Source organism: Portunus trituberculatus, chromosome 50, assembly GCF_017591435.1.
Source record: "Portunus trituberculatus isolate SZX2019 chromosome 50, ASM1759143v1, whole genome shotgun sequence".
NCBI classification, from domain to species: domain Eukaryota; kingdom Metazoa; phylum Arthropoda; class Malacostraca; order Decapoda; family Portunidae; genus Portunus; species Portunus trituberculatus.
Genome location: NC_059304.1, coordinates 17,267,671 through 17,283,767, shown reverse-complemented (window position 1 = coordinate 17,283,767; position 16,097 = coordinate 17,267,671). Strand labels below are relative to the sequence as shown.

The 16,097-nt window shown below is 41.6% G+C and overlaps 2 protein-coding genes and 1 long non-coding RNA gene across 5 annotated transcripts in view; 2 read left to right on the top strand and 1 right to left on the bottom strand.

The window, feature by feature from the left end:
- LOC123499772 overlaps nt 1–1,659 on the top strand; it is a 66,517-nt gene extending 64,858 nt beyond the window's left edge. For both annotated transcript variants that reach the window (XR_006673099.1, XR_006673100.1), the window contains exon 4: nt 1,376–1,659. This is a non-coding gene — a long non-coding RNA (uncharacterized LOC123499772). The remainder of the gene's footprint in view (nt 1–1,375) is intronic.
- Nucleotides 1,180–6,660, bottom strand: LOC123499770 (dnaJ homolog subfamily C member 28-like). Of its 2 annotated transcripts, none has more exons than XM_045248235.1 (8): nt 6,642–6,660; nt 5,119–5,231; nt 4,608–4,739; nt 3,809–3,964; nt 2,875–3,083; nt 2,275–2,419; nt 2,000–2,137; nt 1,180–1,571 (listed from the first exon to the last, which is right to left on the bottom strand). In XM_045248235.1, exons 2-8 carry the CDS (start codon nt 5,224–5,226, stop codon nt 1,299–1,301), a joined length of 1,161 nt encoding a protein of 386 aa, XP_045104170.1. In that variant the 5' UTR covers nt 5,227–5,231; nt 6,642–6,660; the 3' UTR covers nt 1,180–1,298. The 2 variants fall into 2 exon arrangements, with proteins under 2 accessions (XP_045104170.1, XP_045104169.1); XM_045248234.1 differs by lacking the exon at nt 6,642–6,660 and adding an exon at nt 5,825–6,075.
- Nucleotides 6,168–15,387, top strand: LOC123499769 (integrator complex subunit 1-like). The gene is made up of 8 exons (XM_045248233.1): nt 6,168–6,984; nt 7,287–7,462; nt 7,825–11,097; nt 11,585–11,755; nt 12,143–12,268; nt 12,471–12,572; nt 12,700–12,819; nt 13,147–15,387. The coding sequence occupies exons 1-8, from the start codon at nt 6,837–6,839 to the stop codon at nt 15,301–15,303; spliced, it is 6,273 nt and encodes a 2,090-aa protein (XP_045104168.1). The 5' UTR covers nt 6,168–6,836; the 3' UTR covers nt 15,304–15,387.
- Nucleotides 15,388–16,097: the final 710 nt, after the last annotated feature.

Genomic DNA, 16,097 nt, shown 5'->3' with positions numbered 1-16,097 from the left:
TTACAAACAATGGTGAACGTGGTATTCCTCGATATATATATATATATATATATATATATATATATATATATATATATATATATATATATATATATATATTGTTATGTAGCCTATGCTTTTAGTGATTGGTGATCTTGAGGCACCTTCGATAAGCAGTGAGTAAACTGAAGTTTAATGCATAATGTAACTGTACATACATAAAAAGAGCAAGCTACTCATACAGACGATACTGGCCATGTTTAGAACTTTGTTTTCTTTTCTTCCTTTCTTTTATAAGCCTTTTTTTCTAGATGAAAATGAAATGGTCGGTTTGTTATTTGTAAGCGGTGAGCACGACTCGTGGAAACACATTTTGAGTGACTTTTGCAGAAGTTCTTGCACCCTATCAGAGTTTCCGGGTGTAATCACTGTTGAAGATGTAGTTGATAAGAAATGCGCGGGTGTTCCTCAGCCACTCGACAATATCTAGGAGAGAAAGAAAAAAAAAAAAAAAAAAAACGGCTTCCGGCAGCAGTTGAACTCGGATCCTCGAGATAACGTGTGGAGCTGGATGATACTGGTAAAAGCGCCTAAACGGAATGGTCCTCTATTCAATTATCTGATTATTCACTGCTGACAGGATAATGATGATAATTTTTTTTTTTTTTTTTTTTTTTTTTAGAATCAAAGAAAGCAAGCGCTTAAGGCGTTTTCGAAATAGTTTCTCCTTTTGTTTACGCCTATAAACGTAGTTTTCTTTCACGTCGGAAATGAGAGACTATTCTAAATCACCTAGGGACATGTGCCACATCAGGTGAAGCATGATAGCTTTCAGCATACACAAGAGAATAAACCACAAAAGTAGATAAATAACCCCTAAAATGCCTCCAATAAAACTTCAAAAGGTTTGAAAGTGAAGCCCCATGCAGAGGCCCCAGGCCCCACCCTAAAAACATGACATCAAATCCAGACCAAAACCATCCCCCTGCCCTCCAGTGTGTGTGTGTATCTGCCTTATGTCTGTCTCTGTCTCTCTGTCTGTCTACCACCAATGGCATTTCTTTACTATTTGGCTTAAGTCTTGTCACATTAAGTACACACCACAAAGCTGCTTAAACCCTTTACTATGGGTACTGTGGACTATAAAACATTTTATACTGTATTGTGTACCAGAATGAGGATAACTTCAAAATTCTGGGATCTATGAGCTAAATAATTTTAATGTTAATTTCCACCAGCATCACATCTTTATATAAAAGCAAATATATGAAGGCTTCACTCACCTACTAAATAGACTAAAATATAGTTATCAATAAATATTACCTATACATTCTAAACAATCTGAATATATTCCATGTTGATGAAAACATTCTTTGCCTCTCTTTTTCTTCACTAGGTTGCTGTTCTTCCTGCTGCAGCTCTGCTCTGTTCCTGCTGCGCCCCTCTGTCAGGATTTTGTGTGCCTCTCGGTGCAGTTGGAAGTGGGTCAGCTGCTGCTTAAGGAGAGGTACAAGTAAGTTGTAATTGTCAATTTTCTTGTTTATGGCAGTTATCTTGGACTGCAGCAGCTCCTGCGACACTGACCACTTCTTCTGTTGGGGAAGATAACATGGCATGGGTGATAAAAAGTAGTAACTATGTGCCTTACTTTTTACACAGTGCACACATCTTCATACTAGTGTGTACAATCTCAGGTTATAACCATTATATGAAAACCAGGCATATATCAAGCATCCTGCACTCAAACACTCAACATGGATAAGCTGAGATTAGAAAGTTCTTTAATAAAATGACTTAGATATAATGTAGCTACATGTGGAAATGGAACTCTCAATGAACAATATATACTTTCTCAAGGTTCAGACACAGTCATACTTTCTTGATATGCACAATTGCAAGACTGATATTGATTTCAGTGTATGTAACTAGAAACACAATAACACAATTTTAAGAGCATGTGCAAGTAAGTTCAAGAAAGTGTCTGTAAAGGGACCTCATAATAAGTGAAGACACAATGTACCTCTTCCTCTTTAGTGAGGGGAAGAGGTCCCAGCTGCTCTCTAACAATTTTCAGAGAATTCCGTAGGTCCTCCCGTGCCTCTCTGATCTCCTTCTCCAGTAACACCCACTCAGGGGCATAACCATTATTGATTAGGACCTGGGAAACAAATTATTATGATGACCAACAAGAATTAAGCATAAATATTAATCAATGAGGCACAGCTACACACAACATGAGATTGATTCAAATCCTGCATATTACAACTTCATAAATGCATGAGTAAATCCACACACCTCATTGATGCGATGTGTGACAGTATCCACATAGGGGTTGACGGGCCGCTCCTTGAGGGGTTTCCCAGCATTGGACAGGTTGTCAAACTCCCCCTTGGCCATGGCTTCTTGAATCATGTCGTCTACCATGCGGTCAATGCCATACCTAGAAAAATCAATAGGAGCATGATGGTGTTGTGGGAGGGAAGTGTGTGGTAAAGCTGTGTGCAAATATATATATATATATATATATATATATATATATATATATATATATATATATATATATATATATATATATATATATATATATATATATATATACTACTATATATACTACTTGTTAATTCATGTTTCTTTGTATAAAGTTATAACAATAAGCACTTCAAATATATCTTTCTTTCTTGGAGATGCATTATCTGTTATATTTATGAATGACAAAAGAAGAGACTTAAAGGTTAGCATAACTTTGTTTGGATATTTGAAATTTTCTTGACTTTTAAAAACTTAACATGCAACATGATACACATAACTTTTTTTAATGGATCTTTAGAACATGGAATATTTTCCTCCTATTACTTATGAGCTTCCATCACCTTCTCTCACCTTCACAATCCCCACCTGGTTCTGATTTTCCTGGCAGCAGCTCTCTCTTTCTGCTGCAAGGCTGTTTCAGGGTACTCATATGAGATCTTCTTCACCCTGTACTCATTCACACTACTTGCTGCCCTCATGGCCTGGTAGCTGGCATACTGCTTCTGTCGCTGAGAAGGCGTACCCATGCCTATCCCCTCATAGCTGAGGTACTGCCGATGCTGGGGTGCTGTGTGCTGGGCAGAGGAAGGTGGGAATAAAAAAAGTCAGTATGGATGAGGAATCTGATTCAGATGCCAAACAATTTCTTTAAAAGCATTGCTCTCCTTCTTATATCACACTTGTAAACTATACTATCAACTGCTGTGATTTCCTCTCTTTCTCTCAAAGTATTGCTCACATTACATGCTTTTCTAATGTACACAATAAGTTTCTACTATCACATGATGATTTTTAATACCTACATAGTTTTGTACAATTGAGCTACCTTGTACTATGGGCAATATTTATTTTCCTGAGAAACTCAGGTGTATCCCAAGGTTCTCTCATGGAGTCAAGAGTATTTTTGGTAACCGTTCAATCTTTGCTATTCAGAGAAGTTATCAGTGATTTTGTTGATGATGATGATGATCGTGATGTGTCTCTAAATAACAGTGATAAATATAAGGACTGCATGTAAAATGGTGATCATGAATTGCATAACAAAGTGTAATGATAAGCCCTGGGAAGCTCATAAGTGATCCTAGCAGATTATAATATAATCTTAAGGTCTGTCTCATAGTGATAGTTCTCTGAGACAAATCTGTGCAAAACTGTGTCAGGAATTTTGTGCAAAGAGCAGGACACAGTAGTTCAGGTACTACAAGATTAGTTCTCATATATCAAAATCTAAATGATGGTCTTTATTCTATAGTTCTTAGTTTTTCTTCCAAGCACTTCAGAGAATGTTAAGGAGACTTACCTTGATATCTTGTTCTTCTTCTTCTTCTTCCTTCTCCTCATGATGCTCCTCTGCCCTCTCAGGTCTATAATAGAGGCCATACTCCCCCTCACACCGCTGCCGCTCGGCACGCTCCTCACTGAATTTGTTCAGCAAGCTACGGTAGGCTTTCTCAACCTGGAGAAGAAAAGTGTATGTAATAATTATTTGTACTTCTTTATATGAAACGTGCCCCTGTTACTATGTAGATACTGCTAACAGTCAGAACAAATCTACTGTAACCAGCAGTTGCTTAATTGCTAATAAGGTCAATATGATGGCCTGACTTGAAAAGGATCTCAGTATGCAAGGAAGGAATGCTAGGCATAGCATGGCACAATAATGAAAAGAATGATCACAATAACCAATAAATTGATAATGATAACTTTATTGGCTAAAGTTGCCTCTCATATATATCACAGGCCTGCCTTTTCCCCCTCCATAGACCTCTCTCTCTCTCTCTCTCTCTCTCTCTCTCTCTCTCTCTCTCTCTCTCTCTCTCTCAGACAATTAAACTGATTTCATAGAAATAAGAAATAAAAACCTTAACACTTATGGCTATTTTGCAATGACAATCCTGTTACTAAACAAAGGTGGCTGTGCTAGATGGACATGAATAAACGTTGTGTCTCAAGTGATGGCTGTTTCATGGTGAGATCAAGAGAACAACAAACCAAGAGAACAACAATCATAGTCTTTAGAACTTCAGATTTACTGCTGAAAGTAATGAAATTATGATTTTTTATATAGATGTGATACTATAATAGCAAATTGCTCTCACCACTTGGAACTGTTCAGCACTGGCTTCAGGATGCCCACTGTCTGGGTGCAGCTTCTTGGCTAGTTTTAAGAAGCGATCCCTCACGGCACCCTGGTCACTGCCCTCAGGCAGACCCAGCACTTGCAGTGACTCCTGAGGAAAGGGATAATTCAAGTGTTCATACAACTTTGTGGCTTAAAATCTAATGCTATAGAAAACCCAGGATATCTTCAATGAGAGAGAGAGAGAGAGAGAGAGAGAGAGAGAGAGAGAGAGAGAGAGAGAGAGAGAGAGAGAGAGAGAGAAAATGCTCTAGTCTCTATTCCAGTAGATATTTCTAAAGGTATAGTTTTCACAGATTGTCAGTAAACACTGCACAAAGGCTGAACTCCTCTCAGATATGATAAAAGCCTCAATGAGATGGGCAAGTGAGAAAGTGAATGACTGGCAATACGTACACTATATAAAAACAAATAAATAAAACAATAATAGTAATAAGAGCTGTACATGAATGACCCTGACTGGTACCGACTAGATAGGCAGTGCGACGGGCGTGGACATTCCTAGTGCTGGGCCAGCACACTCTCTGTCCATGTAGTCGCACCGCCCGCCACACAAAACCTCCTGGGCAGAGCAGCATCAATTCTGCAACATAGATGATCTTTCATAATGAAAACTAAATTGTAGCAGATTTCCTAAGCTTTTTTAGTAGTATGCTCCTCCAGTCATGATAAAAATTCAAAGAGAATTGTTCCAATGTCCCAGTTTATGATGGGCCAAAAAGTGTTTTATTTCATCCTGTATAATATAACTTTATATGGGTGGATAAGACCAAATTGTAGAACTTAGAAAAGGTAATTAGGGAATCTCTGAGCCAAACAGCTGAAAACACTGGCTTGCTAAGATTACAAGAGAACAGTCTTCAAATAACAGTTACTTGGTTTCCCCTAATAAACAATTTCCCACAGATCCAACAAGGTCGTTGAAGATGAGAGGTAAGTATAAGCTGAAAAGAGTTTTGGGGATAGGAGAGGAGGAGGAACACGGACATATTACAAATTATCATCTATATACCGGCGCTGATTTAAGTGGAATTTCGTCAACCCCGATTCCCTTCCAAGACACTCCTCTATTTCTGTTGAGCATAAAAACTCCTGCAATACGAGCTAGGCCAGACCGACTGGAGGGCAGAGTCACACTATTAGAGGGTAGACTTCCCTTGACACTCCTAATCTCACCTTTAAAAGAACAATGAAAGGAAAGTGTAGCTCCTCACTCCGTCCTTTTGTTGTTGTTTGCGTTGGGAGCTGAAGTGAAAATCTTACGTTGTGAATTAATTATGTATCAGGGCAATGGGCAGGACGTGTACAAGTAATACCACATTTCTTTTCACCAAAATCATATGATATAATGCGAAACTCCAGTAAGAATGTTTTAGTTTGATCGTATTGGGATGATAAGTACGACAACCCAAAGGCAAGATTAGATTATTACATAAGTCTCTCTCTCTCTCTCTCTCTCCAGAAGATAATATAAAACACACACACACACACACACACCAAAATATTTAATTTGAGAGAGAGAGGGGGGGGGAGGGAATTTTGATGGAGGTAATAAGTACATGTGAGAAACCCAGAAACGTATAGCAACAAGGAGGGTTTGGGGCTGAAGCTGAGATAGAAAAGGGTGTGATTTGACACTTTAAGACTGGCTTATAATACTTATCTGCTATTTGATCCCATGAATTGATGTGTCGAGAAATAAGGATAGGAAGGATGCTTGAAGAAGGAGTACATACATTAATCCAGGTACACATACATGCATACCTACATACATACGTTCATACATGGGCTACAGTACATACATACATACATACATAGGTTACATACATACATGGAAAAATAAGATTATCAATTATATCAAAAATATTTCAGCAACATTGCACGAAATATAGGGTGAAGGTGAACCATAGTACGACCAATTGAGTTAGAGATAGAGAGAGCACAGTGGCACCTTCACAAGCAAACAGATAACACAGGAGGAGGAGCGTCGTACCGTTGGGAAAGCTTCACAGCAACTCGAGGGAAGGTGACACGAGATTGTCAACAAACTCTCGCTTCTGTTGGTGCCGTGTTTAACTGAGCGTTTCCTTTCCTATTAGCTACCATAACGAGATGAAGTGAGTGGCAGGGGAGTAGTGAGATATGACTTAAATCGTTGAGGCAGCAAGCAGCAGGTAATACAGTGATAATGGAGCGGAAAGGCCCTCGCGGCGCCAAACCGAAGAACGTCCCGCCGGGGAACTTGATCACTCTGGGCACCAAGTCAGGCCGCAGTGATGCCCAGATAGACAAGACTGCGGGCCACGGCTCATCCTTCGTCACCGGGAAGACTGCAGGTTGGTGTTTAGAATAAAGGTTTGGTTAATTTCCGTCATGTTTATAAGTAGCAACAAGAAAATAGGCCATATTTTATTATATTACCTTAGCTTAACCTATCAAACTTTTCTTATTTCAACACCAAATTATAGATTTATATCCTTAGACTTTACATAAGATGCCAAAATTAGTCTATTTCTGTTTCCCTTACTAAACCATAGCAAACCAGACCTAATCCAACTTAACTCTGTCTTGCATGCCATTCTTCCTGTATATGATGAGAATAAATATATGTTTCACATTGACTTCTTGGTTTGTACAGGTGCTCCTGGTGAGAGAGGACGAGATGGAGGGTGTGGCAGCTCAGCATTATTGGCCAAAAAGAACAAGCCAGGTTTTGGGGCTGCGTCTGCAGCTGGACGGACTGGAGTTGCCAAACAGGGCAGTGGGGACATGGTGAACCTGCTAAGTGAGGAATGGGAAAATGTAGCCACTGAGGTAAGTGAATAATCTCTTCCTCCAATGATAAAAATTCTACACTATTTTGTCATATTTTTTTTGTTAGATATAAAGCTGTAAAAGGAATATAATTATTTATAAAAGAAAAGAATGCTGATAGTTTCAAAATAACTTTTAAGAATTGTGCACAGTATGCCTTGATAAAGTGAGGGTACATCTTGGGTTGACTGATGCAAGAGATTGAGTACTAGCATTGGGCTTGATAGTGTACTTCAGTGTGTGCATGCATTCTTTTCATATAATTTTACAACAACTATTGTAACTTTGTAGTTCTTTGGCCTTTATAGTCCTTGTGAATAGTTATTACATTTTCCTTATATAGAAAAATTTTCCTTTAACAGGTGGATCCCAATGATTTGATCCCATTTATAGAAGCTGTAGAGGATTATGAAGGAGCAGAAATGTACTTGTGTGGGGCTGTGAAGACTCTCCGTTCTCACCGCACAAAGCCTGACAACCTGCTGTGCTTTTCCCTCATGTACCTTGCGAAAGTGAAGCCACACCTTTTCAGCAAATCAGACATGGTGGTGGAAGCTTTTTGTTCCCTGTTGAAACGGGACCACTCTATGACTTACAAGTCTAAAGGTAATGCTGCTGTATCAGTTCTTGCCGCAAACATTCTTCTGGCTGCTTTCCAGGATGAGAGAGCATGGCCAGATATCTTTGTGCGTGTATATATTGAAGATTCCTTGGGTGAGAGGCTGTGGGTAGATCATGAGGACTGCAGGGGATTTGTAGATAACATTGCCACAGCCTTCAAGACAAAGTTGCCCCCTAAGAGTTTATTGTATCCTGATGTTGGGATGGGCAGCAGACAGGATTGTCCCTCTCCACCTGTGTCTGGGGGCTCTGGTGGTGGTGGTGATTCAGGAGATGGAGACTCTGAGCTTTCCCTAGAGTGCAAAGAGAGTCTGGATGTGAGTGTGGTCAATCGCTATGCTGCCCTAGCCTCAGAGGTGGAGGAAATGGTTATGGAAGCCGTGCAGCATCAGTTGGGAGTGCGTCACCAGAGTCCTGATACAGTGACAAGAAATTTCATTCGTTTCTTATCATCAGTGTGTGGCATCGTGGAGGTGAGGCGGCAAGTGGCTCCTCGGTTGGAGCAGTGGCTGCAAAGTGCTAAGCTGCAGCGTCCTGCCACAGAGCTTCTCATGTCCCTGTGCCTGAACTGCAGCACTCACTCTCAGTTAGATGTGGAATGCATTAGCCACATTATCCGGATCCGTCTGAAGCACAAACCTCTCATTAATCAGTATATGTCGTGTCTTAAGGAACTGCTGGCTGCCCATGCTGACAACATTCCTTCTGTGATGAAGCACACACTCTACAATGAACTCTCCCAGGCCAGAAATCCCAGCAATATGTCCATACTTTCTGTCATTTTCCAGTTTGCACCAGAACATGCAGCCATAATTTTGGCTGAGGAATTTCAGGAATTGTTGTGCAATCGAGAAGATTACTTACGTGCTTTACGAGCTCTTTTGCGAGAGATTGTTCGTGCCCTCAGACATGACATGCAATTCCAGAAATTTTGTCAAGGCTTGATGAAGGACCGCAAAGATGCTACTTTCCGTGAATCCTTTGAATTTAAGGAGCGTATGTTTCACAGCATAACAGATCTCATTGTGCTGACCATGTTTGTGGCCATCTCACCTCAGGTGCGGGAGAGTGGAGGGCAGTTGTATCGAGGGGAGCCAAGAGAGTTGGAGTCCGTGCGAAGGTATCAAGAGCTGGTGGCCTGCATTCAGCGTGATGCCCTACACTGGCTGTACAAAGTGGTGCCCAAGTGCTACAGCCCCAGTAAGGAGGAATTCACTCGCTGCCTCCACAAACTGCTCATGTTTGAGCAGGCTGAGGTTTATTATGTCAAGGACAACTGGCCCACTGAGAATGATCGCCCGCTGTACTTCCGTCTCACATCGGAGATTCCTGTCAAGCAAGAAACCCTGACAAGATTGCTGATGATGGCGGTGATGAAGGACCAGTGGATCAAGCCACAAGATCTCATAGAGCTGGTAGATAAAATCATCAAGAGAGCTGCTGCCCTGCATAGTGATGATATTGAAGTGTTGCATGTAGATGACACAAAAGTGGTGGAACTCATCTTTAATTTGTGTCCATATATACCTCCAGAAAATTCCCCTTTACCCCAGGGGTACAGGCCACCCAAAACAGCAATTGCTAATCTTTATTGGAAGTCCTGGATCATGCTGCTGCTTATAACGGCCCACAATCCAACAGTGTTTGGCCTGCTGGCTTGGGAGTCCTATCCAACTCTTCGCACATTGATGGAGATGTGCATCACAAACTCATTTGTGTTCCCTCCCCCTACACTGGCATCTGGGGAGAAAGGTGATGAGATGACAGCACAGGAGCTCCACCTATGGGCCTTGGAACGGCAACAGATTCTAGATTTTGAGTCTCATCTTGCTCAAAAGACTATAACTGAACAAAACAGTTTATTGCTAAGTCAATTGATAACTCTTGACCCAAATGGCCCTGCCAGAAAGCCTCCTCCTATTGTCCTGGATCAGCTCAAAGCCCTCAACACATCCCATAAAGTTGGTCACCTCCTTTGTCGCAGCAGAAACCCAGACTTTCTGGTTGACATCATTCAGCGTCAGGGAGCATCACAGAGCATGCCATGGCTGGCTGAGTTAGTGCAGAGCAGTGAAGGTGCTTTTTCTGTGCTGCCTGTCCAGTGCTTGTGTGAATTTCTACTAAGTGAAGCGGGAGGTGGAGTTGGGGCAGGAGAAGGAGCTGCTCGTCATCACCAGTTACTTCAGCATCTCCGCTCCTTGTTACGTGCTCCACGTCAAGAAGATGGAGTTAGTGTGGAAATTCTGGAATATTTCTTACGGCGGTTGAGTTCACAGCAGGCAGCAGCACGCACGCAAGCAGTGCGGGGCCTTCAGCTGGTGGTGGCTCCCCTAGGGGACCCCATGGATACTGGGGAAGGGGATGCCCACACCCCACATGCTTGGCTCCTACAACACCTTCCTAACCTCCCAGGATTTGACCTGGTGCAGGGTGTGGCCAGTCAGGCCCTGCGTGCTGCTTGTCAAATAGAGACTGATCCCCATGCTGTCAGTGCCTACATACGCTTCTTGGCTGTGCACACCAAAAATGACCCACTACAAGATCAGGCAGAGCTGGTGCAGGACATGGCTCAGCTAATTGTGGAGCGCTGCACCATGATATCTGCCATCCTCCCTGCCCCAGACCGTCCCAGCCAGCCATTCCCACACTGCCACAGCACACTCAAAGCTCTGCTCATCATCTTCATCAACTACATGCGTGGGGTGCGGCTGCCCCCACGGGAGTCATTTAGCTGGTCTGAGAGTCAGGACCAAGTGCGGGTGCAATGGGCCACAGGGGAGCAGGCTGTCATGCACATCCTTGTGGTGCATGCTATGGTCATTCTACTGACTCATGGCCCAGACAACAGCCATGACCTCTTCCATGAACTTCTCACAACATGGTTCCCTGAGCAAGAGGAAATGCCTCAAGCCTTCTTGGTAGATACTTCAGAAGAAGCTCTTCTTCTTCCTGATTGGCTCAAGCTGAAGATGATCAGGTCAACAGTGCCCCAGCTGGTGGATGCTGCCCTTAAGGTTAGTAGTGTGTCCTGTTTCTTAATCCTTCAGGTGTGCCATAGCCTGAGCTCATAATGTTGTAGTTAATCATTATGTAGATAGTAATCTGTTTAATATGTAATTTAGTCATGAAATATATATCTAAATTTTTATCTGATTATAGGGACTTTGTTATTAAAACGAACCATTGTACGTGCGTGTGTGTATTTAGTTCTTAGAAGTGGTGCATATATGATAACCATATTGCTTTTCTAAAAGAAATTAACACTAAAAAAACACTAATAATTTAATGAGTGATATATATTATTTTTGTATCATTATTCTTATAATTTTCATGATTTAACATTCTGTAATCTAAGACCAAAATTGATTGTTAGGCATAACTATTTGAAAATTTTGTTTTATAGGTCCCTAATCTTGGGATGTGCTCCTTACTCAAAGTACTATAATATGTTATGATAGATCCATTTTCATATTTTGTGTATGTACATGTCTTTTCTTTCAGGACCTGGAGCCGTCTCAGCTAGTTTTGTTCATCCAGTCATTTGGCATCCCAGTAGGCAGCATGACCAAGCTGCTGTGTGCCTTGGACATGGCTGTCAACACAAATGATGAAGCAGTAGCAGCAGCAGTTCTGGACAAGAGCCACAAGACTTACATGGCTCAGCTGGTGGAGGTGAGGTGTTGATTCCTTCATATTCTGTGTGTTTCTCAAATTGTAGAATGAGAATGTTTCTCATCATAATAAAATTTAAGAAATACAATTTTCCCTGTAGAACCATATTCTGAAACACTTGTGTTACACCCCAAGTGTTTTTAAAAGTTAAACAAGTTTTCAAGGGTGTTTTTTATAGTTCAGTTGACAAATTCTTATATTATTTACTGAAGAAATATTCTTGAAAATCCAAATAATAATATATATGGGCAATGGAAGTAATTGTGATGAGAGAGTAGTGTTACAGTATATGGGTCAGTAAGCTTTGACTTAAACAAGTTCATCATAAATTTTGTGTGGAATGTAATAGAAAAGAAGTATAGGAGTGTTTTTTTTTTTTTTTTTTAGGTCCAGCATCAGCGGGGAGCTCAGGGTGGCCATGCCTTTGCTGCCACACTTGGCGAGCGGGACGACCTGGATGCCACTGGAGGGGAGCAGCTGCCTCACATCTCACCACTCGTCACTCCTCTCAAGGTGATGCTGGCTGTCTCTTTGGAATGGAACATGGATTGTTTGCAAAGTTTAGCTTATTTTCAGTCATAGAGTAAAAGAATATATGTGAATAGGCAAGAAGGAAATCTGTCAATAGGGAAAGGTGGAGACTCTTGGCCACCTTCTTAGGAAACATTCTTTGAATACCTTTCAGAGTATTTGATTTTGTGAAAATGTCTTACAGGTATCACAGTCACAACAGACAGAGTTGAGCAAAAGTGAGGTACAGTCATTTGTGCTCCAGTGTTTCACCAATGAAGGGCTTCACCGGGACCACAAAAAGCAGGCAAATAACAACACTTGATCTGGCATACTGATTCATAAGTGTTTAATAATGTCAGTACAGTTATGAAGTATTTTAACAAGTTGGTTTCTTAAACTTCCTCCATATTTACAAAGTATCTTCCATGCAGGTACAAGATACCATGAGAGTCCTGCAAAGACATTTCAGCAAGGAGATCAGCCGATGTGATCCTGAAGCTCCATACATCAAGGAATTCCTGAGCAGCCTGAGTGCTATAGTGCACAGCGTGGTACGTAACTATGTATGCATTGATATCCACACAGAAAATATCAATGCTGTGGTAACATTTTTAACTAAAATACACCTGTGTTATCTCTTTAATTTGAGGGATGAAGAGTAGAAGTGAAAAAAAAATAAATAAATGTTAAGGTGAGCACTGAAGGCAATACAAGTAATTGCCATTGGATGCAGTGGGAGGAAGAGATTTTGAAGTGGAGGATATGATAGATAGGAGAACCAGAGAGTTAAACTTACAATAATCTCATCAGTGCTCTGCCATTGAAGACCCACAATTCAGTATGTCTATACATATGACTTTTTATTTTACTTTCTGCAGGTCCATGCTCCCAGCTTTTTAGCAGGACTCCATGACCACTACATCCACTCTGCAGCACTCTTCCGCCTGCTCAAGAACCTACATAACAAGAGAGGATGTGAAAATTTGTATGGCTTAGCTTGCCAGCTTGTGTCAATCATCCTACATAAGACCTCAGATAGGGTGTCTCCACTCACTAAAGTTCTCAGGTCATTCAATGTGGAAGAGGTCCCTTGCAAGGAAATCAAGAAAGAAGCTGAGACTGAAATTGATACATCATCGACAGAGACAGTCTTGAAACATCTTACTGCCACTAAGCCTTGTGACTTGGAGAAGGAGATCCGTCGCACTGTGGAGCGTGCCATGTGGAGCCGTGACATCACCTCTGTTACTGGGGCACTGTCTCAACTGCTGTTATCAGGAGTGTCTATGAAGCAGGAAATGGGTACTACAGTGAGTACAGGCACCCCTACAGCCCTTTTACTGGATTGGCTGCAAGTGTTGGATCCTGAATTAAATGGTTCAGACTGCCTACAACAAGCACTCCTTTTTAGAAAGCGAGGCACTGAAGAGAGGAAGGAAGGTGGGTACAGTCAAGCTTGCCTTCTGGCTGCTTTTATACATCAAGCAAGATGGGATACACTTGAACATTGTGTTCGTACTCTCTTGCATGACTTCAATCCCAATTTGGATCCAGCATCAGTACTGAATTTTGTGTGGGCTGTGCTACACGTGCCCAAGCTGTGGCAGGGCCGTGAGCGCCGCACACCCAGACATGTACCCCAAGAGAGTCAGCTTTCCTTCAGCTCTTCAGAGGTGGTGCATCTCTCCAGATACATGGTGAGTGAATGTGAAGTAGCTTTTGCAGCCAACAGAGGCCCAGAGTCACTTGACATTCACCTGCCTCTGCTCCTTCATATTCTTACTGACAATCCAGCACTGTTACAAGCTTTAGCAGAACATCTTGAGCAAGCTTCACAAGGAACAGCTGGACACCTGTTGTATCACCTTTACTTGAGGATGCCACGGATAATATCACATCTGCCAGCAGGAACTATAAGCAGGGTAGTTGCTGCTGGAGCTTCTGGAGGGCAGGCACAGGAGAGTCGAGCTGATGTTGTCATCCATAAACTACTGACAATGTTGGCTGCTCCTCGACCAGATCAGGACTTTCGACGTCGCATGTGTGACTTGGAGGCAGCAGTGAGAAAACAAGCAGCCTCCCATCCCCTGCTGGTGTTACGCCATCTGCCGTTGTTGGCTGCCTCTCTGAAGGGGACCCACCACTTAAATCTCAATGTTCTGCGAAACAGCAATCACCTTGAGCTTTTTTCTATGGTGCTAGGGGTGTTAGAGTTGTTACAGCCTCATCTGTTTGCACCTCAGCACCTCTCAGCCCTCACAGCAACTCTTGATAGTTTCATGGCACTTTTCAAAACACACAGTCGCACCCACGAATTAGATCACTTGCTGGTGCGCTTCTCTCATCTGATGATGGAATGGGTTGGCTATCAAGGTGGACCAGCAGGTACTTATCTTTGTACCCATTCTAGCTTGTTGGCGACTCTTCAAGCTCATCACACAGACATACCTGCTGTACGTTCCCTCGCTGCCATTGCTGCAGCTCGGGGCATGGACCGTCCTAAGGAGTCCTCGCAGACCCAACAATGTGGGTCTGATCCTGTTTTATCCTCAGGAGTACCACAGGGACCTCTGGCTCCTCCATGGGTTATGGCTCAAGTGGGGGAGTTGCAGGCTCGGTTGGAGACCACAGGATTGCCTGAGGCACGATTAGACATTCTGAAGAAAGTAATCGATTTGCCAGATCGGTGGGTGAATGCAGCCCTGCCTTCATTTACTCACACTTTCTGTGAGGGCATGGTGAGCAACAACCGAGAGGTGCGTCTTGTGTGTTGGGATCTGGTGGCCCGCCTGCTGCATCAGAGGCCTGCCCTAGGAGGGTTGGTGGGCCAAGCAGTCATGGCTTCCCTCAAGCATGAGGACAGTGCAGTAGTGGAGGCTGCTCTTGAACATCTGCCTGAAGTCATTCTCCTCCTGCAAGATCAATCAGTTGATCTTCTGACTGCTGCCTTTGTTGCTACTCTTTCTGCATCATCCTGCTCCACTGCCTACCTGAGTGAGGCGCTGACTCTCCTACATCTTCATACTGGGGCATAATTCTGCATATGATAGTGCAGATGTATTGAAAGTATATTATAAGGTGTACCTGAAATTTATCACGAGTAAACTGTACAAAATGTACAATTAATATCTTTAATCCTTACAAAAGGCTTGCTTTCAGACAACATGGATCAAATAAACTAAGCATTATAGAAAGATAAAGAAATAAAACTTAAATACAGGGACTTAAATCAACAAAAATGCAAGTAATGATGAACAAAAATAAGTTTAAATACTGGGAATTAAGTACCAATAAATACAACTAATGATAAAATGTTCTGGCTCTGGGAACAAATAGTGAAGCAGCTACTTTCTAATAATAGCATTTCATGTCAGCAAAACATCTTGAGCCAGAAAAGAAATTCACTGCTATGGGGAGAATAATCTTACAAATAGTAGATGAAACAAATTTATTTACTTGGCGCTTTATCTTTTACTGAAGAAAATCAGATACTATCCAAAAAATACTTTTCTTTAGCTCCATAATTAAAAAAAAAATGTGTTGCCAGTTTTTTCTTTGACAAAGGAAATTACACAATCACAAAACATTAAAAACAAGAAAATATATTCTTTATACCTTCGATGCATCTGTTGCAGATGTAATAAAATGTATCCACATTCAAAAGAAAATTCTGCTGACAAAATATTTAATTATGAAGAAGGAATTAAAGGATCTTAGGTTAGCTTAAGTATTTGGAAACAATTACAATAATGAATAAATAAAAATGTCTTGCCATTATGAAGCAGCCATTTGATACTAGATCCGTGATTAAAGTAACATCTACTAATGC